The sequence below is a fragment of the Calonectris borealis genome, chromosome 8, assembly GCF_964195595.1.
Source record: "Calonectris borealis chromosome 8, bCalBor7.hap1.2, whole genome shotgun sequence".
Lineage (NCBI taxonomy): Eukaryota > Metazoa > Chordata > Aves > Procellariiformes > Procellariidae > Calonectris > Calonectris borealis.
The window spans coordinates 32,352,337-32,377,645 of NC_134319.1; the positions used below are offsets into that span (position 1 = coordinate 32,352,337).

Here is a 25,309-nt window from a genome sequence, read left to right on the forward strand (position 1 = left end):
ACTTTGGCATTCATAATTTTCCAGCAACTAAATACAAAATAGCTTCTGGCCAAATTAGAAGTCTCTGCATTTAGCAGAATCTGCAGGGAACTATTTTTCAAAGGAAAAATATTTCTATGCCAGAATGGAAAAACAACTCAACAGGAAACCATAGACTTAAGAGGCACTAGAAACATTATGTACACTGTGCAAGACGATTAAGAGTATCTGTAATAATTATTGCATGCTTGAAAACAAGCTACGGAATGTTGTATTCTTCTAAGAATAAATTAAAACCCCTTCATTGTCCTGCTGCTCACTTACCGCCCACGTTTTAGTCAGCCTGAAGATTGGAGCACTCTGTAGGCCTGACACAACTGCCATAAGAGCATGCAGATTATTCAGCTCATACAGTTTCTGAGGACAAAAATATATACAATAACAATAAACAACATTCCAACTGTTGTCAATAATGAATACAGAATAAGTAACAATCTAAAATGAAGAAATCTTGCATGTTCTAAAATGAAGAGTTAATTACAGTGAACTGCTGTGCACCCATACCACTTTTACGGCACCTCCAAATTTTTCATTACTGCATTTATACAGTTTTGGATTAGACTATACTAGCTGTTTCATAGTCCAGAGAGAACCCTTAAAAAAAGAAAAAAAAAATCTATATATGCATACATCTTGGGATATATAACAGAAGTGCCAGAATTTTTCTGACATTCAAACCCAACAAATTCCTTTCATAGCATTCAACAGAATTTTCAAACTTAACATGCCAAAAAGGATGACCCAGTTGTGAATGATGTAATCATGGCAGTATTTAATATTGTAAATGCATTTGGCACCGCAGGTTTATGTAGCTACCAACGCTGCATCAAAGCACCCAAAAAATATTGTTGCAGGATGAAATCAAGCAGGTAAATTTCAAAAGCCACGTATCCAGAGTACATCTCTCACTGAAAGACATTTTTTGGGGTATGACAACTAAAACCAACTAGTGGAAAGGAACAATGAAATCAAAATTGAACATAGAAAACATCAGGGTAAGAGAATTTTCTTAAAAACTCTCTACAAAACACTGTGCATAAGTGCATTTTCTTACATATTTGGAATTTCCCTCCCCTCTTTTTTTTTCTTTCCCTCTGTCTCCAAAACCATCAATCTGCCTTGGTCAATTAACTACTGGTACTACTGTCACAAAAGCTTAAAAATGATCCATAAGAAAAAGCTCTTCCTTAAGCTCTTCTGCCATATCAATTATCTGATAGCTATGAGCACCCAGAAATCTGAACTACACTCAGGGATTTTTGGTGGAGCACACAAAACCTGAGGCTTTACCTTAATAAAAACACTTTGATAAGGAGAAATGGATACTCAGTCACAGTACTACAAATCCTGTAGAACCCATTTGGAAAATTCACCAAGGTAGTTTAGGATTCCAGCCAGAAACATGATACAATAACGTAAGGAATCCTTGCTATTCAAGATATGGTGGAAGTCTTTTCGCCTCCTTGAAACTCAGCTTACCCAAGTTTTCTTGATTAGGAGGCCTTTCATGACATGACAGGATAAAAAAAATTAGACTAACCTGATTCTGAATAAATGCTGAATATCAGAGGAGACCTGATATTTGGAAGGCTGAAAGCAATACTGCAAGGATGGTTTTCTGGTTAATAGTTTTGGAGCAGGGCAAATGATTCTCTCTCCACTTAACACACTGCCAGAAAACTAACAGCCTTTTATAGAACGAAGTCCTCATAGATATTACTCAGAAATGCCACATTTAATGCTTACTGTCAGGTCACCCTAGTAGCAATTTCAGTCTGGTTGCCCAGAATCCTACAGTTCCAGCATGTCTACTGACGAACGAGAGTCTTTCCACACCTACTGAAGAAGTGTTTCCCTCTCCTAATCCTCTTTTGGGAGGATTCTTCAGTAACTGTGCGTAAAGGGCAATCAATATTTTGTGGGGCGAGATGGGGAATGGATATTTGTCATATACCATAGTCCTACTATTCTTCCAAATAGTACTGCTGGTGTTTGTCCCTGCACTTACACAATAACCCTTTTTCTCCCCCGATGTGTCCCCAAACAAGGTAATAAAGTTCACTGTCCCAAAGGACAGTGTAGCTGATTAAAAATGAAAAAAGGGCTTTCCTAGCTCATACCAGCACTGAAACTGAAGTCATAACCAATCAGATAGTTTGGGAACTTCAGGGGAATGCAACTATTAAATCCCATTAGTTCATGTGTAAAGCGATATAGCATGAGATACGATTAAAGGACTACTAGCCATACAATAGCTAGATAGTTGTCAGCACAAAGAATTCACTGTAGAGTGGATTTACAGCTTATCTGAAGAGAAGTTAATTAGCGTGATCTCTGGCACCAAGCTGCTTTTATAATATCTTTGCTGTAAACAAAAAAATCCTTCAAATGGCACTAACCACAGTAACTCCATGTTAGCAGCCATATGTAAGAAAAGCCAAGATAACAGATACAGTAGGTAAATTGACAGATATAAAAAACTCCCCATATATAGTTTCTTGCTTTTGTACTTGTGATTTTTACAACTCATAGGTAAGCAAAGCTCAACTAACTCATTGTTAAAGCACATAACAGTCTCAAAATCAGCAGCATTTCAGCAGACACTGCTGTCTGCAGTCCACTGATTCAGGGTGCTGTGCCCAAAGCAGAGCCTACAATACCCAGGATTGGCAAGTCCCATCCAAGCACTAACCAAACCTGACCCCACTTGGCTTCCAAGATCGGTTCTGCACTATGACCACACGGGTGAACCTCCCCCCTTCTATGGAGGGACACCGATCGTGAGGCAAATTTTTGTGTTTGTATTTCAAACAAAAAAAAAAAGAACTGATTTTTAAAAACACATGAGATGAAGATACATTATCTCACCAGGTATCAAAGGATATTTCAGAGAGATCCTTAACAGTTTATGACCACAGCACGATTATTGAGCAAAGCCTGTGGAATCTTACAAAATTAGCTTGCTTCACCCAAAATTTATAGTCAAATCCCATAGAAGGAAAATATTACTCCATTAAAAATGTGCGTATCAAGACAAAGAATGCATTTGTAAAATGAATACCAAGGTAATTACAAAAATTTTACATTTTTTTGCAGGTAACCTCAGGTGGTCACAGAAGTTAGCTGTAGTAACAGTCAGCCACCGTCTGACAGCAAAAACTTGAAAAACATCCCTCTCTTCACACTACAATAAAGAAGCTACATTCTGTTTGAAGGGCCAGGACCCTGGTTCATCTACACGTAAGTCAAGATTTGCTGAGCCTTTTCTTATGAATGTCAGTCCTAAAGGCTTACAGGAAGATATCACAAGATGAAAGCTCTAAAATGTTTTCTGAGTTCAGATATATTTTTGAAACAATATTTATTAAGTTGATATTATTCAATGCCACAATTGGAATAAGAGATAACAGATCCTTTCCTTCCAATAGTAAAAGCAAACAAACTACTACTGTTCTGACTGATGCTGTTTGAACTGATTCCACATACAGCATTTTGGTTTAACCAACATTAGAAAACACATCCAGTAAATTATATTCTCTAATAAGCAATATTTGAAACAAGGCATCTTTGCACTTCCTTAGTTAAGCTATTTTTTTTGTAAACAAAGGCCTCCATTTCAGGACTTTGAACTGTCACTATTTCTGACAACTTTGTTACATACAGAAGCCAAACAGCTATTCATGTCAACAGATACAACAGCTAAATCAGGTATCAGACAAATATTTATCCATGTGTATTTTTGAACTGACCAACTTAAGTATAAGAATTTTCATAATGGTGAATCCCACAACCCCCCCCAATCCAAATTCTTACCTTCGCAGTTTTAATATAGTGGCTCAAAACCTCAGCTCTTATTTTTAAAGTTTGTGCATGTAGAATCTCTCTAACAACCCAGAAGCTTACCTAGAAAGAAGAAAATTTGCCTTTTAAAATACAGAGCTTCAACATTACACTTTTAATATTTTTATTTCACGAGTAGTACAATAAAAGTCTCACAGCATTCAACTTCCATCTATAAAGTTGAATACATACTAATGTACTAATGCTTATACTACAAAATCCCAACCAATATAACCCAGATACTAATAAAAAACTTTCTTCAGTGTTTTGCTCTGTTATTCTGCTCATTCTTACTCAAGATACCTTTTACCATTACATGGTCAAGCAGTTGGTTAAATCAAATTAATAACTCCAACTTATATTTAGAATTGAATCTTTTATCTTGTTACTCTCTTCATCTTCCCCATTTCATAACTGGTAGCCATGCATTTCAGAATTTTGTTGGAGAGTGCATGTTCTGGTGCCTACTTTTCTCAGTAAGTATGTGGATGAATAGAACTTGTCTTTGTAAAATCTGTCACATCAGTTAGTTGCGTGCAAAGACATTGGGATCTGTTCTTCTAATGAGGAAAACCCTTCTACCCCCAGCACATCTCAAAAACCCCAGCAGAATCAGTTATGTACAATCTCGTTTTCAGGCTAAGTTTGAGGATGAGATCTCACAGACACAAAGCAAATGGCAAAACTCTCAAACTTCAAACAAAGTTCTCCCAAGAAAATAAAATCATGATGAAATTTTATTATGAAAGTCTACAAAATGAAGAAATAGAAAAACTAAAATTGAGTTATATCCTTTGGTTTTACTTTTCCACAGCTTCAAAGCTGTACTATCCAATTCTCAGATGAGTTGAACAGCTTCAACTACAGTTCGCTCACATCTCAACAACTCAGAATAAAAACAGTAATCAGATTAATATCACCTGAACAAAATTGGAACATAAGGTAGGAAGCCTCTGCTATAACCTAGAGTCTATACTTTGTACTCTTATTGCTGGCTACGCCAACTACCTGCTAATATACAGCATGCTACCATACTCATTTGTTAAGTTTTATAGGACTAACTTCACTGTTGTATAAAAATCACCGTTATATTCAGTATGGTATGAAGGATGGTTGCTGCATTTCGTAGTTACACGAATGCCTCATAAAAGCTATACTTTGAAAATGTTTTGTTAACATGTCTAAATTCTAATCTTTTCTCTCCTCTGATCCCCCCACGCCCTCTGCCCTCCTATACTTTAGCACAAAGAAGAATGATAGAAAATAAACACCTTCATAACTGTAATAAAAGAGTAGCAAAGAATTAGCAAATGGTAACAAATACTGTAGCTTTTATTCATGTATTCACTACAAGTTAGGAAAAAAATGAACGATTAGCAAGGTACAGTGTGACTGCTATTTACAAAACTACTGAAAACAGTGTATGAAGAAATATATGCTCTCATACGTAAACATCTTTCAACCTGTCATGCTGCTTTGATTTTTAAGAGTGATGCCAAACTACTTCTTGTAAACTGACACTGTGTATGTATTTAGGTTCCTGCCCAAAATTTCAATTAAAAAATTAAATACCCTGCTTATCCTGTTTCACTTTGTACAGTATGACAGCTCTTTATACAGAATAGCATGAGAAGATCCGTACCTCCAAAATTATTACATTTTCAGTGAACTTACAGTGATCTGATGAGAACTGGGATGTCAAAACACAACAGCTCTTTGGAACTGGTAAATGGAAAAATTACAAAAACCCACAAACATCTTGCATAACAACTGCTTTCCTTTGGTCTGTTTGTCTAAGGCTGTATTAGCCAGGAAACAATTAGTCACGGAGCTTGGTTTTCTTTTTCCTTTCTTTTTTCTTTCTTCTCTTTTTTCTTTTTTTGTTCTTTTTTTAAAGCAAAGTATCTCCAGATAAACTGTGTTACCCTGACAAATATAAAAAATGTTTCTGTGCAAACAGCATTACTATAAAATACATAAGTACTGAATACATAAATACTGAAGTATTTGACAGTACTTCAAAATATTGTAAAAAAAAGTTAAACCTCAGTTTGATGTTCTGTTGTAGTTACACAGCTTGAGAAAACCAACTTTTCCCTTGACTGATGAATGAGTTTCTAAGGAGATGCCTTCCCTTTGAAGATCAAGGAAATTTTAAATTTTAACGGAGATTTTTGTATCATAAAGAATCACATAAGGACAACACACGTATTGCTGTGCCTTGAAATCCCAAATCACTTCGGTCTCAAATTAACAGAGCATCAATGAAATAGGAGACAGCTTATACTAGGCCAGACTACGAAACACTTGCTCAAAATACAGAGCAATGCTCAATCATTTTCATAAGGATGAAAAAAGAAACAATTTACTATGTTGGCCCTGGCTTCTATGAAAGTTCGTTAGTATCACAGTGACACGGTGCCACACAACTACTCTTGTTTACTCAAGGAAGCCTGGTTTCCATTCCAGTCCCAGCCAGACCAAGTCTTCACACTTCCAAGCTCTTACAGGAAAAACAAACCAAAACAAAATGGAAAACTTTCTTCGAAGCTTGGAGCCATCCAGTCCCTTCAGTGACAGAGTAAGCAGGAGATACAGAATTAAACACACTTAACCATTGCCACTACAACCACCTCCACTCCTCTTTGATGTGTTTTTACCGGCATTGACATTCATTTTTGGCTGGTCTAGTCTATTCACTGGTATCTTTAGACAGCGCCATAATCTAATGTATTCCAAATATTGAAAAATAATCAATTTAAATAAACCCTTTTGTTTCAATAGGCCACTTCTTTATTTTATTCCAGGTTTGTTCTTCATGAATATGTATTGTTCCATATATATTTTGTGGTTATTTTGCTTCAAGTCCTCTCTCACTGCATTTAAATGTTATTATTTCTCACACTGTCCCACCAATATCAATCAGTCAGATGACCCACAGCCTTTGGAAATCAATGCCTTTGATACCAGTTCAAGACAGCATTTATCCCTTGACATATATTTGTGTATTATATTCTTCCCTATTAAGGTCAACCTAGAAAACCATGCTTAACTTTTGAACGTATCTTTTCTTGAATCACAGCTTAAGCTTTTTAAATTATCCCATGTTTGCCTTATCTGAAATACTAATTTTGTTATACGGGTGCTTTTAAGTTCGTACTAGTTGGTTCCAAAACTAATTGTGCCTCATTAGTAGATGGGCAAATTCAAGACTCTCTCTTTAATGGAGTTTCTGGATCATTCTTCCAAGTATCTGTTAAAAACATTCTGATATGCTACACAAAAAGCATGTAATGTAAAACAGACAGTACTGACCTTGCATCATTACAGCTAAGGCAGAATCCCTGTCTTTTTTTGTTTTGTTTCCAAAGGAAGCACACTAGCCTCTTCCCCACCCCATTTTTTAATTTCTGATAACCCTAGTAAAATTTCACTGTCACACTTCACTGCAACTCAGCCAAACTTCCTCTCCTACATAATGTTTGCATTTAGTTTAGAAAAAAAAAAACCACACAAAAAACCCAAACACAGTTTCAGAGAGTTAGTAAAACGTAAAATTTGCCTTTCAAGTGGGATCTTTTACTTTAAAATTGTTCCAATGTATTGAATCTAGCTGGCAAGTTTCTCTAATATTTTAAGCTCTGTGGCAGCACAGTTCCACTTCCATTTAAACAAAAACCTCAAGAAAGAGGTTTTTAATACAGATAATTTTATAACTAGAAGAGCAACTGTTACCTTTACATAAACTATGAAATGTTTTCATATCAATGTCTAACAGCAATCTTCAAAAAATACACACCTCTTGTTTGTTTGAAATTTATGATAAACACTTATTTTCAAAAGGTAGAGAACAATGATTTAGTAAGAGGCAAACTTGACAATTTTGCACTCTGACAGATTTACCAGTTACAACAGTAGCGTGCGAACATACAGCTAACTTTCAGAAGAAAGCTGAAAAAGGCAGAGATGAGAGTTTTAAAAAAATTATGTAAAGAAATTACGTATTTTTAAAATATACTTAATAGTAGATGTGTAGGTCTATGGAGTACAATGTAGCAATGTATTCTTCAAGAATAAAAGAATCCTGGCATGGAATGATTCAATTGACTTCTCTTCCCTGAACTCAATCTGTTTTTACAGGCACCACATATAATTATCACATAACTAGTGCTGGAAATACACTACTTCATTCTCAGTGGACTGCAATCAGCTGCACATAATCATTACTGTTTCCAAAACGCTATCAGCAGATCAATTTGCTGTGAAGCAGCTGTTAGTGATTTAATATTCTCTTTACTTACAAAGTGAGAGCTGTTCATGGTTTTCTTTTGGCAAGTTGGGGGGAAAAGGAAAGAGACAGATGCATAATGCATAATTTAAACCCAGAGAAATTTCAAAGGTTAACAAAAGTTTGATGAAATGTATTCATGCCTGATAAAGTCAGAAGTCTCAATGATTTTCCTGATTACTTATTTCAGGTCTAAGCATTAGAAATCCCCAGGTAAGTGGGGCAGGTGCCCAACAGGAACTACGCTCTGCTGAGCAAGCACCTGGGGTAAGAACTGAATGCCGAGAAGGCAAAGCAGGCAAGGAAGATGAAGATTGCTTACTCCACTGTGCCTTCTTATTCCCTGCTGCCACTGCCTATCCCATAGGAATCCTTGGGTTGCATTGCTCCCGAAAGGATGGTGAATATAAAGACAACAATTCTATTGGAATGAATGAGTCCTCTGCAATGATGCATTTGGAACCGTAGGGCCACACCACATCAAAAGTTATCCAAAGTACTGTCTCACTAAGTCAAAAGTTGAGGTACTAACATGAATAATAGAAACCTGTGACTGAAACAATACTTGCCCTGTTTCCCTCCCCTCTCCAGTCCCACGATACTTCGAAGGTAAGACTGATGACTTTCCTTGGTGCCAGAAGAAAGGCTGATGCAAACCTCTTGGAAGAGCTTCTTGCAAATGCTATGTCCCTCAGCCACCAAAGCTGCATGCAGCAGTTCCCCAAAAATTGGTTAGAGGCAAACCAACGCAGCATCTGAGCAGATGTTAAATAGCTGGACTTGTTTTCTCCTTATTATCTATTCTTTGACTCTTTCAGGCAGAGTTTCTCCTACAGGCTATCACGACTCCTACACCAATGCTTTTCAAATGACACCTTAAAGAGAGCAGAAACAAACGAGAAAAAAGAAATAGGAAAGAATACCTAGAAATGCCTTCAAATCTTTTGGCTTTAAATACAGTCCAACAGACAGCCTAAGCACTGCAACATCCAAATGTGATGGTACTGACAACGTGAAAAGCAGAAAGAGAAGCTACTTGTCCTGTTCCAGGTGATTTAATGGTGAATTGCAATGGCTTCAAGTACTTACTGCCTGCCTGTTAAAAAAAGACCTTTTTTCATTTCTTCAGAGATAATCAATGGAATAGAGCCTCAAACTGGCCTGTCTTGATTACACTGGTGACTCCACAAAACTCACACGGCAAAGACACACTCTAGATTTCACCACTGTTCTTGTTTCAGGAGTGTTCCAAGGACAATTCAGATTACTGGCAATGTTTTTCTTTTAGACATTAAAACCAGCAATAACAGGCTGGCCCTTTCCCTAATCTAAGAAAGGGAATCTTCTGTAGCAGTCAACGCAACGTCTGAAACCCAGTGGGGAAATGAAAGCTAGGGACAGATCCTGTCAGATGGATAGGTCTTTGCTGGAGCTTAAAGACAACAGACAACAACATTTTCAAGATATTAGGAAGGCTCTTAAGAAATCATTAGCAAAGATATTCTCAGTGAAGGAACCTGTCAGCTGACAGAGAGGCATACCCAACTTTTATGGCTGTAGAGAAAGCACACGAATGGAGTGAGGCTTAATTACAAACCTAAACCTTATGACAAGAAAATTTGCAGCTATATTTGTGTACATACCAATATATGGAACACCTATACAATAACATCCAAAGAGAACCATAGACTGCCTGTCATAGCATCAATCTTAAAGCTAATATATTCTGTTTGTATGTTTATTGCTCTTCTGATGTTCCCCAAAAATAAGCTACAGAAAGGGAGAGTTCATAGATAAGTCTTAGTCCCTTGCCAACTGCAACGTTTCTAGAGAGGCCTTTAGATGCAAAGCCAAAGGAAAAAGAGGGGGGAGAGAAACAGTACAAGAAATTCCATATACAACTGCTCAAAGCCAGTCAGAGTGGTGCATTTTATTTAAGGTTCTCCTTCACCATACTGAAAAAATTTAAACAGTGACGTAGGTCTTTTAGTCCATTGAAACATATTGAACAAACTCAAAGACACTACAGACCTTTGAGAGTCACATACTTTTACAATTTCTTTCAGACTGATCTGTCTTTCAATCAAAAATAAAAGTTCCTTGAAACAAATGAGGCATAGTAGAAAAAGGAAATTAAGACAGATGAAATAGCCAGTGACTATCAACAACTATCTAACATGCACTCTGGGGTAACGAAAATATGTAAAGCTCCCTTTAGCAGCTAGCAATGCTTTCCAGGGAAACAGAACTACCAACTATTATGAAGAAAGGTATTACTAAAAGGCAGGTATTTCTAGCACCTTATTCTCCTTATTGCCTTTGTTGTAAGCATATTGCTAGATTTTTACAAAAACTAAAGCTGAACAAAAACAAGAATATCACCCATCAGTTAAGAATCCAGTGAATAGATTTGACAAATGTTCCACAGAGTAAAATATAGAAACATCCTTTAAAAAAATTAAAATCTAAAATGGTCACAAAACCAAAAAGTCATTAGGATGGCTAAAAAGGGGAGACTTAAGATAGGATTACAATAATAAACTAATGGGATTTTGCTGGCATAATGAAATTCCTATACGTTAATCTAAAAATACTGTATTTAGAAGTTTTCTAAACACTATTTAACAATAAAGTTAGCATTTTAGCAACATTTAAGATCTTTAACAGCTACTTTTAAAGTACAGGTATCTCCTCGTGGCTCTGGCCAGCTGTACAAGGCAAACCTTCCTTCTCTCTGTCCTTAACGTATTTTACAGGTTAGGTATTTTTAAACAGTGGTTGTGTAATGACAAACGGTCAGTTTGCAGACAGCTGATTGCTTATTCCCGTGATAAGGTTTCCCCTCCTTCCTTCTTGCTACTAAGCATATTTTACCAATTCCGTAATATGCCGTAATATGTCTGAAGTTGACTTTCTGTTTAGCCAGTTCCTGCAGTTCTTCAGTACATTATACAATAACAAATGAGAAGTGAGATCCTTGGTGAGGTATATTGCTTAACATGGCCCTTACTAGAAAAACATTTCAGAATATTCAGCAAAAGAAAGTTTTTTTTTTTTTGAAGAGATAACTTGCATGAATAAACAAGACAGGAACAGGTTTCCTGGAGAGGTGGTCAATGCCCCAAGCCTGTCAGTGTTTAAGAGGAATTTGGACAATGCCCTTAAAAACATGCTTTTAACTTTTGGTCAGCCCTGAATTGGTCAGGCAGTTGGACCAGACGGTCATTGTAGGTCCCTTCCAACTGAAATATTCTACTCTATTTTAAGACAGCAAATGTTGGAATCACTGGCATATCAGCGATATTATTGTAAAAAGTATTAGTGTAAAAGTAGCCTCAGCCTGGATATATAGTTCAATAAAGGATCAACTTCAAAAGCTAGATCAGGAAAATTTTAACTAAATACAATCGGGAAAAACAAAACAAAACAAACCCAAACCAAACCCCAAAAACCACAAAGCCCCAACCCAAAACCTCCAGATTTCAATGGATGGTATGATCACAAGAAGTTTGTGGTGTAATATTTTCTCTTCAGCCAAGAGGAGAATCAGGCAAGTGTCCAAAACCCATGCCCGGACAAGCGTTTCAGTCATTAGAAGGTTAAGAAATATTGTAAGTCTTGTCAATGAGAAGTAATAGGATTTGGTCATATCCTGAATGTGAGCAATAATGAAAAGTGAGAAAGTACACAACAATTAATAGAAAAAAAAACTGAAAAGTTTAGAGGTTTAGCCTGAGTTTTAGATGATTAACAAAGATGTCTGTAGATCTGAGACTGGGTACAGAAGACAGGTCTGGAATAGAGCTTGTAAGTTTGAGACATTATTAAACATTTACAAGAGGAGAGGATGAGGGCAATAGGATTACTTAATCTGAAATACAAAATATGGCATTACATAAAAAAAGCATTGCAGTTTTGAGACTCGGTTGGCTAACTACATAGCTGGAGTCCTACAGCTTTAATTATGGAGAAAGCTAAAATTCTGATGTTATTTTAAAAGCTGATTTTACACAGAGAAATTTTTAAGTAAGAAAGCCATAAATCTCAAATACACTACCTGAAAAATTATGCCAAATCGAGAGTTAAAGAACAAGTTTCGTACAGTAAAATTGTTTGGAATTTTTAAAGTGTGCCCAGAATCACCTTAAAAAGGTAACTATACTGACAAGAGGCTTATATTTCTAGGGACAAAAACATCTATGTGGAGCAAAAGACACTCAACTAACACAGAAAGAAATTACATCTAATTACTACTCCAGAAATCATGTATGGTAAGCCTTTAACCTGTAATTATGATTCTGTCTCTACATAAAGGACAGCCAGCGTTTGCGAGGGGAAAAACCCCACTTAGTATTTTCCTGTTTCATCAATAACTGTTATTTAAAACAAAACCACAGCTATTTCTTTAGTATTGTTTTGGTCTTTCTGTATATCCTGAAGGTAAGAACTCCTTATAGCAGATACTTTAAGTTTTCAAGTAATCAGCTGTGATCAGTAATAAAAGCGATGTGCCAGAACACTTAATTCCCCAGACTTTTTAAACGTGTACATGTAATGACACTGGGGGAAAAAAAAAAAACAACTCACATGATTGAACCTTCTGGTGAAAGCAACAGCATTTGGTGCAGAACTGTATTTCTCTTTTTTATTCCAGCCACAGCTTGCCAGCTCCTGGAAGAACAAGGATGAAAATTCATTTTTTTTTAGATTAGTGCATAACACATGTTCAGAGCCAAGAGCATATAGAGACAAATCTTAAAAGTTTCAAAATAACTTTCAAAATAACTGTTGAATTAAGGATGACTTTTTTTTTTTTAATTCAGCTCTTATTAGAAACCAGTGAAATAATTAAGATCCATTTTGTTACCACAGAAAATCCTGCTTTAAATATGCATCTGAGCTGGGGAAAGCAGCATGTTCTTTTGTTTTTAATTGCTTTCTGCTTTCTGAAGATACTTAACTTCTGAGGATACACCTCATTAACTCAATCTAGACACGTCCCATTATTTTAACTTGGCATGTTGCATTGAAGAAATACCGAAATTGTCATCTTTTGCAGCAATGATAAAAGAAACACTATTTCCAGTTTTCCCTTCCAAAGGAGCCAATTTTATTTGAAGTTGAACAACACTCAGCCCTTAAATAGTTTTGTGGAGTAAAAGGGAGCAAGGGGACCTGCTTTTAGGATAAAAAAAAAAATCACGTAGTTCCTGTACTTAAGTCACCCTAAAAACTGTAGGCCTCAACAATCTAACAAATTACTTGTAAAGCCTGAAAAAGCATTACTTTATAACTACAAAGTTACAATGCCTCTTACTTGTCTGTAAAATGTAGTCAGCAGTTGGACAACTATCTCATCTTCCTTGTTATTTACTACCACTTTATTTCAATAAAGCAGTTTTAATTAAAATAATAAAAAACTAAATGTACCAAAATGAGTTCTTCTATTCGTATACAGAATAGCATACAGATAGATGCAAATATATACAGCATACAGCACACAACCTATTCCACAGTGCTACCAAGAAAAATAATGAATACAGAGACAGCTTAATTATTAAAGTGGCAGAATAGCAAAGCACAGCCTTTCACTTTTATTTATTCATGCTTTCTTTCCACATCTTCCACTTTGAAGCGCTCTCAGTTTTATCACCACATTGAAAACTACTTACTGCAACCAGTATCACAGTATACATCCAGCTACCATGTAACATAGGTAAGATGACTCAACATGTAACCAATAATTGTACCATTTAAGTCAGTCGTAGTTTAAAAGAATTTGATATCTGGATATTCTAAGCTCTAAAGTTTTTTTGGTGTGTGTGAGGGGGGCGGGGTGGGGTGTTGTTGTGGGGTTTTTTTTAATCAGGAACTTCTTAACATCTTTTCAACCAACATCCCAAAACTACTAGAGTCTCATGCCAGTTAAGAGAGACCTTGAATTCTTCCACTTGCTGAAGTTTGTGGTGTGCTGCTATTTGCTAGAGAAAACTCTGAGACGTGCCTGTCCAGAGGCACTGGGAAGAATATGGAGTCTCCAGCTTTTTATTTAGGGCATTCCTTCAAATTTCCCTAGGAAGTTCTGCCACCAAAACCTATCCCAGAAAATGCTGGCATGTCCAGCATCGGAACACACACGCCCATCTCCTTACATCAGCCCTTCAGTGACTATGCACAAGACAACTCTGCAGCCCTGAGTTGCTCCTGTTGCAAAGGAGAGCAGGCAATTGGAGAAGGAAGCCATCCAAGAGACTCTTGTTTACATTCTCTATCCCTCAGCACCTCCCGGTGCTGCAGTTTCCATTCGAATAACAATCACAGCTTTGCACTTGGGAGAATATGAGGTGATTCATCCTTACTGGCATCTGATGATTATACTTCCTTAACAGCAGAAAAAAAAATCAGACGCTGGCTCAGGTTTAGAGAAAGCATGGTAATTTCTTAATAATTCAGGGCATGTCCTTGTACTATTTCAATTCTCATCACCAAGTAAAAAACAAATAATGGTTTCGGGCAGAAGTTATCCATTGCCCCGGCACTGTACATCTAAGGGCTTACATGGTACAGACATCAGAAGCAGACCTGGCTTAGCTAGCACTGAGATTTGTGGCACTGATGTGATTAGCAACGGAAATGGTAATTTTTAAGTAGAAAAATATTACCAGGAATCTTTAGACAGTACGTAAGTAACAGTATTAATGTTGAGGTCACATTTATATTTATACACTCAAAATTAGAGGTCTAATCAGTTGGGCACAGATGCAAGATCTCATGGTCTGACTCTTAGACCGTGAACCATATATATGTATATATATATTTATCATTATTATTTCAAAGAAGAGGTCTCCCTGTTTTGACAGAAGACTTAGACAACTGAAGCCTGTGCTCCAGAAAAATCTTGGTGAGATTTTCCCTATCTGGGTGGAAAGACAAAGCAATGACTGGCAGAGAATAAATGTTTTGGTAAATAAGATGGAAATCTAAACAATGAGACAGCAGAAATAGCTCCTGGAACACACTTCTAGCAGATTCTCCTGACTAAGACCGTTTCTGTATTCCTGGGCCTGAGGCTGGCTCTAAGGTTGTACATAGAGTTGTACATTATTATCCTTACCTTGGAATGAAATGTGTTTTCATGCAGTCTCACAAAAAGGTAGAGACTTCATTGTACATTATTGACCATATCACACACTGTTTAAAACTCTGAAATTCTAGTTCAGTCAAGAATACAAAATAACCCACCAGAGGGGACTAAAATTAGAAGTTTTCCAAGTTTAAAAAAAAAAAAAAGAAACATCCTTCAACATTACTGCAGGTTTTTAGCATTTTTCCCCACCATTGAAGCTGAACAGATGAAATGTTGTATCAAGGCAATGTTTTGGTCAAGCTCACCACATTTTACTCCAACCCAGTGACTCCTGAACAGTGCTACACGCGCTACTGGTCTACATGAACCCTTCAAAGGCACAGCAGCTCCCAGCTCCATCTGCATGGACCACTTGCTTCAACCACTCTAACTCTTCTTTCTCTTCCTCCCCTAAAACCTTTGAACTCTCTAGTAAGATCACAAGCTGAAAGTCATTTGTGGAGTGTACAATAGGACACAGAGGCACAGGGTTGAGGTATACAGGCAGATTTGGACTCCTAGATTTGAGGGGGGAAAAGATCGTGAACTCAGACTACAGGAGGTAGCAGGCAGAAGTTATCAACTGGAGACAGAGTAGAAAAACTACATTGTGGCAGATTGAGGGTTAAGATAACTTGAAAATACATGGGTGCAGTAGAGAGAAGATAGGTATGGGATTGAGATGGTTCCAGAGGTCCCAACTAAAACGACAGAGCCAAAGGCACATCCTCTCCTACACATGCTTGAAGCTCAGTACAGAAGCAAAAGTAACAGACAAAGCAGTCCCGATAACTGCTAGCAGCAACAAATTTGAGAATCCTTTGGCTCTATCCACGTTCTTGAGTGAAAGCACGTAGCACTGGGTACTGCAAAGCAAAAGATTCTGCTCCTGCCTGGAAAGGTACACATCAAAATCCTTTTACAGAGGTGCCGAGGCCAGTTACACAGGCCCTCAGGACTTGTTGCTATCAGTTCAGATTCAACAGCTTAAGCCAACATCTACATCACTGTTTAGGGACAGATGCAGAAGAGGCACAGACTTTTGAGAGTTCAAAAAGCCTCTTTTCCCCCTCCCTTTAGTTAGCATAAGAAATGCTTCTCCATCTCACTTGCAAGACCTCTCTCCCCTGTACAGCCAGCTTTCTTCTCTCTTGACTATGAACTAAAATAAAAGTAGTTTCCCTTTGCTGCCTGTCCACAGTTTCTCAGCATTATTACCTGATCACTCTGCTTCAGAGGAAACTCTGTTGTTCACAATCCTCTTCCCCCTCGCTAGAACCTGCTTGCCTAAACTCGTTGCCCTTGACACTGCTCACCCCACTGCCCTAAGATGCCATCAACAGAAGAGAATCCACCAAGGTTTTTGCCTTCACTGCATTTGGTCTGAGAGAAGTATGATACAGTCCTAACGAGCATGGACCTGACTCTGCACACACTATTGCAATCAAGCACACTAGTTTGCTGAATTGGAATTCTGAAACCATTCTTATACTTCTATAAAAATACTCATTTCTTCACTAAAGAGACTGTGCTGCCTATTCCATTACTCTAATTCAGGCATGTTTCTTTGATCTTCCTCTAGAATTGCACTTTTTCCACCCCAAGTTTCAAACCTGAAGTATTCAAAGGATTATTTCCTTAGTCTGCCAGTCAACTCAAGCACAGGAGCGACATCACTAGAACTACCAATTTCTTATTTTGTGTAGTTTATTTAAAATGAGGTGCAAGACTGAAAGATTTAGGATCAAGAGTCCAAAAGCTGAACTTTCTTCATAACTCATTTTGGTTTTCATTCCTTTTTGAATCTATAGAATTTTATTTTCCTTAACAAAATACTACAGGAACACTTAAATTATAACCTGTACTACATGGCAGAAAGAGAGACTGTGCTTCTCATTAAAATCTTTATATATGGATCAAAGTGAAAGTTTCAAAGATAGGAGGAGAGAAAAAGCAAGGATTAATAGTGGAACCATTATACAACTTCAGAACAAGTAGAGATGAATATTCAATAAGCGAACTTTTTTTCTTTCACTGCCTAGCCTAGTGAAGCAGAGGGGATAAAGAAGTTAAAGACAATAACCCAGTAAAGGTTTTCAATGTGAGTACATATGGGTAAATAATTTTGGAGAATGTATTAAAATATGTAAAATAAGTAATCAGATTTTCCAATAAAAGCAAGTTAATGTGTTCTGCAAGGGGACATCTGGAATTTAGTTAATGTTAACATAGCTACCAGCAGCACAACTGAGCAAGTCCATGACTACCTTTTTGCTTTATAGTCACTGCTCTCTAGAAAGCCACAACCACTACAAGAAAAAGAAAACAAAAACCAATACACCATTTGTCATTCATGGAGAATAAATGGAAATCATATGATTAACTTGGGGAACTCCCATCTTTTTTTGTTTCCCAAAAATGAAAATGCAAATCGGCTGCCTTCATACAGACAGAAGTCTATGTAGCAGAGGTGTGATCTTTATTATCTTCATTTCTTATACTGCAGCCCACTAATTATTAATTAACATAGAAACAGTAGTTCTTTCGACTTTCTTTTCTCAGAAGTAACTTGCAGGCATTTTTGATGATGAAGAAACATGGTTTCCAGTAGCTCTTGGAGTGATACAATCTGCTTAAAGCTCAGGCAGAGGATCATGTCACTATATGCTATCTAAGCCATGATAACTGTTCAAGTCCATGCTTCTGGCTCACCCTAAATGTAACGTGATCCACCGTACCTTAATCCTGAGTTATGTGGGCTACACTAAGCTCCCTGTCCGGTTTTTCCTAAAAGCATGAAACAGGAAGTTGTAGTGGGTGATGTGTAGCAATTCTAGCACACACGTGAACCCACGATATCTGTAGGAAATTTGAATATAGGCAGAAAGAATTATATTTATTTGCTACAGACAGAGGCAAAAGGCTGTAGAAGTATATAAGTGTGTGCTATGAGTATGTTCCTTGATTTTGATGCTAAAAGAAAAATTACTATATATTGCTGTAAAAAGTGTTATTCAGCTCTGGTTTTTGTTAAGACAACCAAGATGAAATTCTGAAGTTGCTTTTTAAAAAAACAAACCTATAATACTTTAAGAAAATATTTTAACACAATGAAGAAGATACAATGCAATAATTTAGATACACAAGAAAAACTATGACATTTAAAGAATACTGCTAACACACCCTAAAGATGGTAAAAATTCATCTCCAGTTATTTTAAAAATTAAGCATCTTGGAATACATCTTTCAGAACCCTTATTTGGGAAAACAAATGAAAACACATTAAAGGCTAAAAATATTCATTCATATACCATTCTACAGAGTTTGGGAAGCAGATGGAGAGTCACACCTTGTATAACAAAGATTTGTTGGTGAATTACAACAATCCATAATAAACACCCAGTTTTTAAATCTTGGCACACTAGGAAAGATGTTGCTCAGCATCTCCCACCATGCGTGCAGATGAGAGCTGTGAAGTTTGATTCTAAATAGAGTATCTACTAGCACTGATATAAAAAACCCAAATTCTATCAATGCCTTTTAGTTACTCGTTAAAGCCTCAGTTTAGAAGCCCTTTTATACAGGTGAAATCAGCTCAACATTGTTTTGTTTTCTAATTACAAATTCAACAATGTTTGAGTGCACACGACAAGGTATGTGTAAAGATTTACAAGTTGAATCAAGATATGGATATGGCACACAGCCTGGTAGATACTTCAAATAAACTCAGAAACCTACACCACCTCATTAATCTGCTTTGACAGACAAGACACCTTTAGGCCAAGTGTTCCACGTCTGTTTTCCCCTTCTCCAGAACAGGAGGAAAGTATTTTAATTGTGTCCAGCTTCTTCTGACTTGAGAGTTAATCTGCATGCCCCTTTTCCATAGGGGATTAACACAATTTAGAGGCGCATCAGATACAAGACGACAGACAGACCTCTGTCTACCTGTGAAGGAGCACTGATAGACAGATAATACTTCAACACTGTCAGTGCCTTCAACTGCTTTTGTGCAACCACTTAAGTGTCAAAACAGCTACCCTTCCTCATATGGATATTTTCCAGTAAAGGCATCACATGAGTTTTTCTTATGCAGTACATACAGGTCTCTTAAAAGGAATTACTTTCTAGATATATTCACCTACCCTCTCACAGTTTTTCTTTTAGATAAGTTTCATTATTTTATTCTGCTTTTCCCTTTTATGCTTTACAATAATGAGTCAGAACAGCCAACAAAATTAGATGTACTTTCTTGACATTTCTTCTCATCTCCCAGAGACTTTCTGTAGGTCTGCTCACACAACATAATCTGAGATACAAGAGATAGCATTAAAAGGGCAACAAATTATGAGGTATGGAGTACTGGATCACTGCCACTTTATCTAAATTGCTTGCTGGCGATTGTTACACAGCTGACTGCTCAACCTGTGCAGTGCTGGAAGCAGACTGCAAAGAATAAACTACCATCAAGCTCAAGCAGTGGAATTTCTTTATCAGCAGATCATGAGGAAAAGTCCTAACTAGTTAAATTGATGTTTTGATTTTTCGATATCCAGAACTTTGAAGCTCAGTGTAACTAGAGACGAGGCACTGCATAAAAGCACCCAGAGCTTATTCAACTTCAACACTTGGGGGTGGGGGGAACCCTACATAGCAGTAATGCTTAACATTAGAAAAAGATGTACACAAACACACATATGAGGAAAAGATTTAAAAGAATCAGATAAAAGAGTAAAATGTTTTGAAGTTTTGGAAAAAGACTTTTAAAAAAAAAAAAGAGATACCCTATTAGAAGATCTGGATAAACACATTCTGCCAATCAAAAAGCCTCTAAGGATGCCCAGGAAAAAAAAGGCAGAGATCAAATGGGAGGCTCTTTGAAGGATTTGGGAAGGAAAAAAAAAACAACCCCACGAACAAAAAACCCAACCAAAACCCCACACAAACGCACATGGGTTGGGAAATAGCTTGCTGAAATCATGAAAGCTAAATCATGACAACATTTTCAAGTACAGATGTAAAGGAAGCCTTCAAAAAATTTGTGGGTACACAAATGATGAAATCAATAATCACAACCAAGAGTTGAAGCAAAATATTCTTCAGTGTGCCACAAGAGTGACATGTCAAAAGCCTGCTACCAATAAAATAGCTCATGATAGTCTAAAGCTGACTGATGAGCTGAGACAGACTTGCACACTACTGATAAAGTGGACAATAAACTGAAAAATAAACCTTCAGAAGTGCAAAACAATGCCCACAGGAAAATGCTAATCGTACAGAAATAAGGGTAAACAAATTCATCATTTATTATAGTCACTGTGAAGATTCTGAAAACGTCAGTTCAAGTCAGGCTGCAATCAGAAAGGAATATGGTATTATATAAAAACAAAACGAAGATGACAAATCATCAATATATTATTCCAACATATCCACACATCACACCTATCTTGAATAAAAGATGCCGTTACAGCCATTTTTTTTTTCCAGAAAAGATATGAACCAGTTAGGGAAACACAGGACAGGATGAGGTATGGCATGAGGTATCAGGAACTGAAACCTAAACCATTATGATCAGAATAGTCAAATCAAGATGTTTATCACTGAGAAACATTAAAACCCAGATACTTCATCTCTAGCACTAGCTGAACATATTTAAATACCAACACTTCATTCTCCAAACAAACTATTAGTTCCAGATAATTTTGTGTTATAAAACCATCTGCTTCAGAGCTATATGAACTGGGACAAAAATTAAGATTTATTGACATACATACACTTTGCAATTCCAGAATTTATAAACTGGCATAACTTTTTTCCATTTAAATTTGAAAACAAAACCAATGAACTACTTACCTCTGGCTGAATTGCTTTAAACACAGGGACATCCATTAGCGTTATCTGACCCTGAAATAAAAAAAAAAAAACACATAAGTTAAGCTCAAAATTAACCTTGCATTCCATTAAGTTACTGTGCTGCATGAGAACTGTATTTGTTCTGTTTGCTTCTATTATTTGACTTTCATTTCGTAGCTAATTTCAGAGGTTTCGGCTCCTACCACAGAGCCATCCTGCAAAACCAGAGAATAAAGTGCTCCAAACTTTACATTTAATAAAGCAAACAAATTATGAGAAGTTATTCTCAGGAGCATAATCCTGCAGTTACGTATGCACGACAGAGCTTGAACTCAGAAACACCATATAAGAAGCTATCCAAGAATACAAGGAACTAACGTGAGTTGCTTAAGGGCAGTTTCTCTTCAAACTCTGAATCTTAGTCTAGGTGTTACACAATTCTATTGAAATATCTCTAAAATTTTTCAAATCAATACTTGAACAACTAAGCTAAGTAATTGTTGAACCGCACAGCAACAGTTAAAACACAGCCATCTCACTTCCAGCAAGTCAGAACCGATAAGTACATTTTCATTCTGGGATGTCTGTTTAGCTTTGAAAAGGGTAAAGGAGACCTCCCAGAGTCAAAGACAAGATTTTGCATTTTGAAACATATTCACAGAGCCTTATTTTAAGCATACAATTTAGGATTGCTGTCTGCCTATGTATCCAGAAGAGACTATCTCTTTCAAAGAGTATATAAGTTGCCCAGAAATACCAGTGCCATCTGAGTTAGATATCACAAATACCTTTTTAACTGTGAATCCAGAGACCTTGTTTGGTTTCCTCAGATGCAAGCCGCACAGCTTTATTCCCATTTCCTTGACAACGGCGGTTCCCCCATTTATACACTCTCTGGTACACAATGACAGCTTTGTGACCCTCACAAATTGCAATTGCCATTGAATGCCATTGTTGGATACCAAAATAGCTTCTCAGATAAAGTCAACCTTGCAGAAAAATTTTAACTAGGATACTCAAGTTGAAGGAAAGCAGGTGCAAAGAGGTGCACCTGCTCTAACGAGAGTACCTGCTTTAATGAGACAAGAAGTGATGTGTTTTGCCAAAGATGACCAAATCTACATTTTGTAGCAGATCTCCTTGACCTCTAAATCTATTTTTAGGTACAAATTCCAGCAATCAAACATAACCATAAAAAAATTATATAAATCAGTCCCAGTTTCTGTAACCGACACACTGGACACAGTCATCTGGCATTCCGCAGTACACCACCATAGAAGTAACAAGCCCTTCATGAGTTTGCTTCTTATAAACTTTCTTTCCTGGGCTCTGCTTTAGTTGGCTGCTCCTTCTTCCAAACAATGATGTTTTAAAGCTATAATTTTTTCTAGTCTTGGGCTAAAGTGAAATTAAATCAGACCAATTTGACTGAATCCACATACTCAACTACAAACAGGACCATACACACTCATAAATGTGCATGTCTGAACATCCTTTGTAGCAGTAAATCCTGTACAAACTTTTACATAAACAAGACATTCTTGGTCCTGTAACATAAATACACTCGCATGTGGTATGAGACATACAATTTGTACCTACCATTCTTTAATATCCATAAACTATTTAAACACCAGTTTGGAAATTAATCCCCGAACTACCATTTTTAAATGTGGTTTAACAATCAACTGATCAGTTGCAGCTTCTGTCTCAACAGCACAAATTACACTGTATCTTAAAAGTTTAGATGAAGGCAAGGATATCAGACAGACATACCCCCGAAGTTTGTTTTAAGCAGCAGTGATTAGTAAGAATGGAAATTCAGGAATACAGTAGGTCAAAATACTCTTTGCCTTCAACATAACTTCTCTATTCCCTTGCACCCATAGCAACTACAGTAAAAATATATAATAAACTTTTGCCAAAAACAAAAAGATGCCTTTCAAACTGAAAGCAACCTTGCTAACTGAAACCATTCTATTCTTTTATTACCAGGCCTACGAAAAAGTGACTTATTCTTGAAGGAATAAAAATGGTTTCTTTTCCTAAAATTAAAGACTCTCAGCATCATTTTTTAGACCATCAAGGTCAGAAATACAGAAATCTTCACACGAAGCCTTTTTTCAAGAGGGGTAGTTTTATCTTGCCATAAAAAGTACTGACAGCAACAAGTCATTCCTTGACAAATTTGTGAAAGTGCGCCCAGACAATATAAACTATTCCAATGGTGGTTAATAAAACTTTGCTTTGCTTTTGAAGGATTTTGAACACGTGCACAGACAATGCTGGTAATTTTTCATGCTATTTCCCACCTTCTCCTAACCTGAGCAGGTTATCTGTGAAAGGACTAGGACCCTTGGACAGTCACAGGAGTACGTTGCCAAAAGCCACAACGTGCTTGACAGTGCTTTGCTATAGGTGAAGGGTATAGCTGGATCTTTACATTACACACAGAAGAGCTTTAGAAACTTCTAAACATGTTATAGATGTCATTCTGGGTTACGTTACACTGCATCTAGGTAAGCAAATACGGCTTCATCTTGACAATTTAATAATATACCTTCTTATTTGAGATACCTACGTATAAGGCTTTATTTGAGATACCTACATATAAGGCTTTTTTGAGGAAACAAATAGGCAAGGCACGTCTTTACTGGGGTAGGGAAAGACATCTGACAAGTAGGGGGAATATGATTTTTCTCCAAGAGCACGATATTTAAGAAGGGGGCAGGGAAAATCTGGCTAACTAATTTCTAGAGTTAAAATGGACTTGAAGCTAATAATCAAGATGCATTCAGAGAACACTTATCCTAAAAGGAGTTGAGGCACAAGTTTATATATGTATTTCTAAGTCTTACTTAAAAGTTTGAGATGATAAATTGAGAATGCCTAAGAAAAGGGCTTCCCTATGATGGCAGCACTTATCTAAATACTGCACAGAAAGTCTGTACCACGGTGTAGGACAAACGTACCTGATATTTGGGGGTCTGTGTTATTTCTAAACTTCCCACTCACTAGGAAAGAGCAAATCTATCCCAGTTCTGTAAATCATCTAACCATGTATCCATGGCTGTGCAGGCACAAGCACCAAGGAATTACACTTTCCTACCTGCAGAGAACACTCAAGAGACACAGAGACAGAAGGAAAGCTTGGATTTCTCTCACCTGATCCAATCCTGACCATAGAGCAGCCACACACACAGCACGAGTTAACTCTTCCTTTTGATTTCCAAGGTGAAGAACCCAGTCTTAAAACACCAGCCATAGAACTCAGTCTCTAGTCTCCCGTTTGTCTGCTAAAGCATACCAAGCTTTCTCAGAAATGTATTATTTTAGGTAAATGTGTGGCTGATTGAATTGAATGTATCACTTTTCTTCTCAATAAAGGAAATGAATGAGAAAATTGGTTGCGGTGGGGAAGGTGAAACCAGAAGAAATTTGAATATAACATCCTTACAAAAGACCCAGGCATTTCAATGGTTATTAACATTTCACTGCAAAGTACAATAAAAATGAGCCAGGAAACTGATTCACTGTTCACACAGAAGAGAGAACGCTTAAAAATAAATGTTGTCTGTCTTCCCAGCCCTCCAGAATTTGTCCTCTTAATCAACCTGAACTGCCTCAGCTAAATTAGACTATTATTTGCTTCACTAGTGACCCCTAAACAAATTATTACTTTAGAACCAGATCAATACAGTCTTTTTTTCATAAATATTGGGTTATAACTTCACACCAGAATTCACATTTCAAAATAGATGGACACATTTTAAATGGGGATATTAAATAGGTATATTAACATTGAAAAACCACACAAACGCCAAGGTTCAAGATTAACATTCATTACTAAGAAGATTTGAAATCGCTATTAAGTACATTACGATATTAAAAAAAGCAAGTCTGAGAACTACAACAAGTCAGTAAGTTTTAACAGAGAAACTTCTTTCTTCTAGTATCACATTAATATTAGGCTGATTTTTTTTTTTTTTTGCTTGTTTGGTTTACACATCTTGCTGCTTTCACTAAAAGCAATATCAATCTTTAGTAACACATTACCACTCATTCAAGAAACATCCCTTATTGAGGTTCCTTTTTTAGAGAGCTTGCAATTTCCATTAAGAGTTTCAAGTACTTAAAAAATTGTTCACAATTCAAAAGAGGCAAGC

At 36.8% G+C, this 25,309-nt stretch overlaps 1 protein-coding gene across 7 annotated transcripts in view; it reads right to left on the reverse strand.

Annotated features, from left to right (window-relative positions):
* RALGPS2 (Ral GEF with PH domain and SH3 binding motif 2) overlaps positions 1-25,309 on the reverse strand; it is a 128,903-nt gene that overhangs the window by 65,111 nt on the left and 38,483 nt on the right. For all 7 annotated transcript variants that reach the window (XM_075156866.1, XM_075156867.1, XM_075156868.1 and 4 more), the window contains 4 exons: positions 21,147-21,197; positions 12,755-12,838; positions 3,853-3,942; positions 304-396 (listed from right to left, as the gene is read on the reverse strand). In XM_075156866.1, the coding sequence (XP_075012967.1) occupies positions 304-396; positions 3,853-3,942; positions 12,755-12,838; positions 21,147-21,197 (318 nt within the window). The remainder of the gene's footprint in view (positions 1-303; positions 397-3,852; positions 3,943-12,754; positions 12,839-21,146; positions 21,198-25,309) is intronic.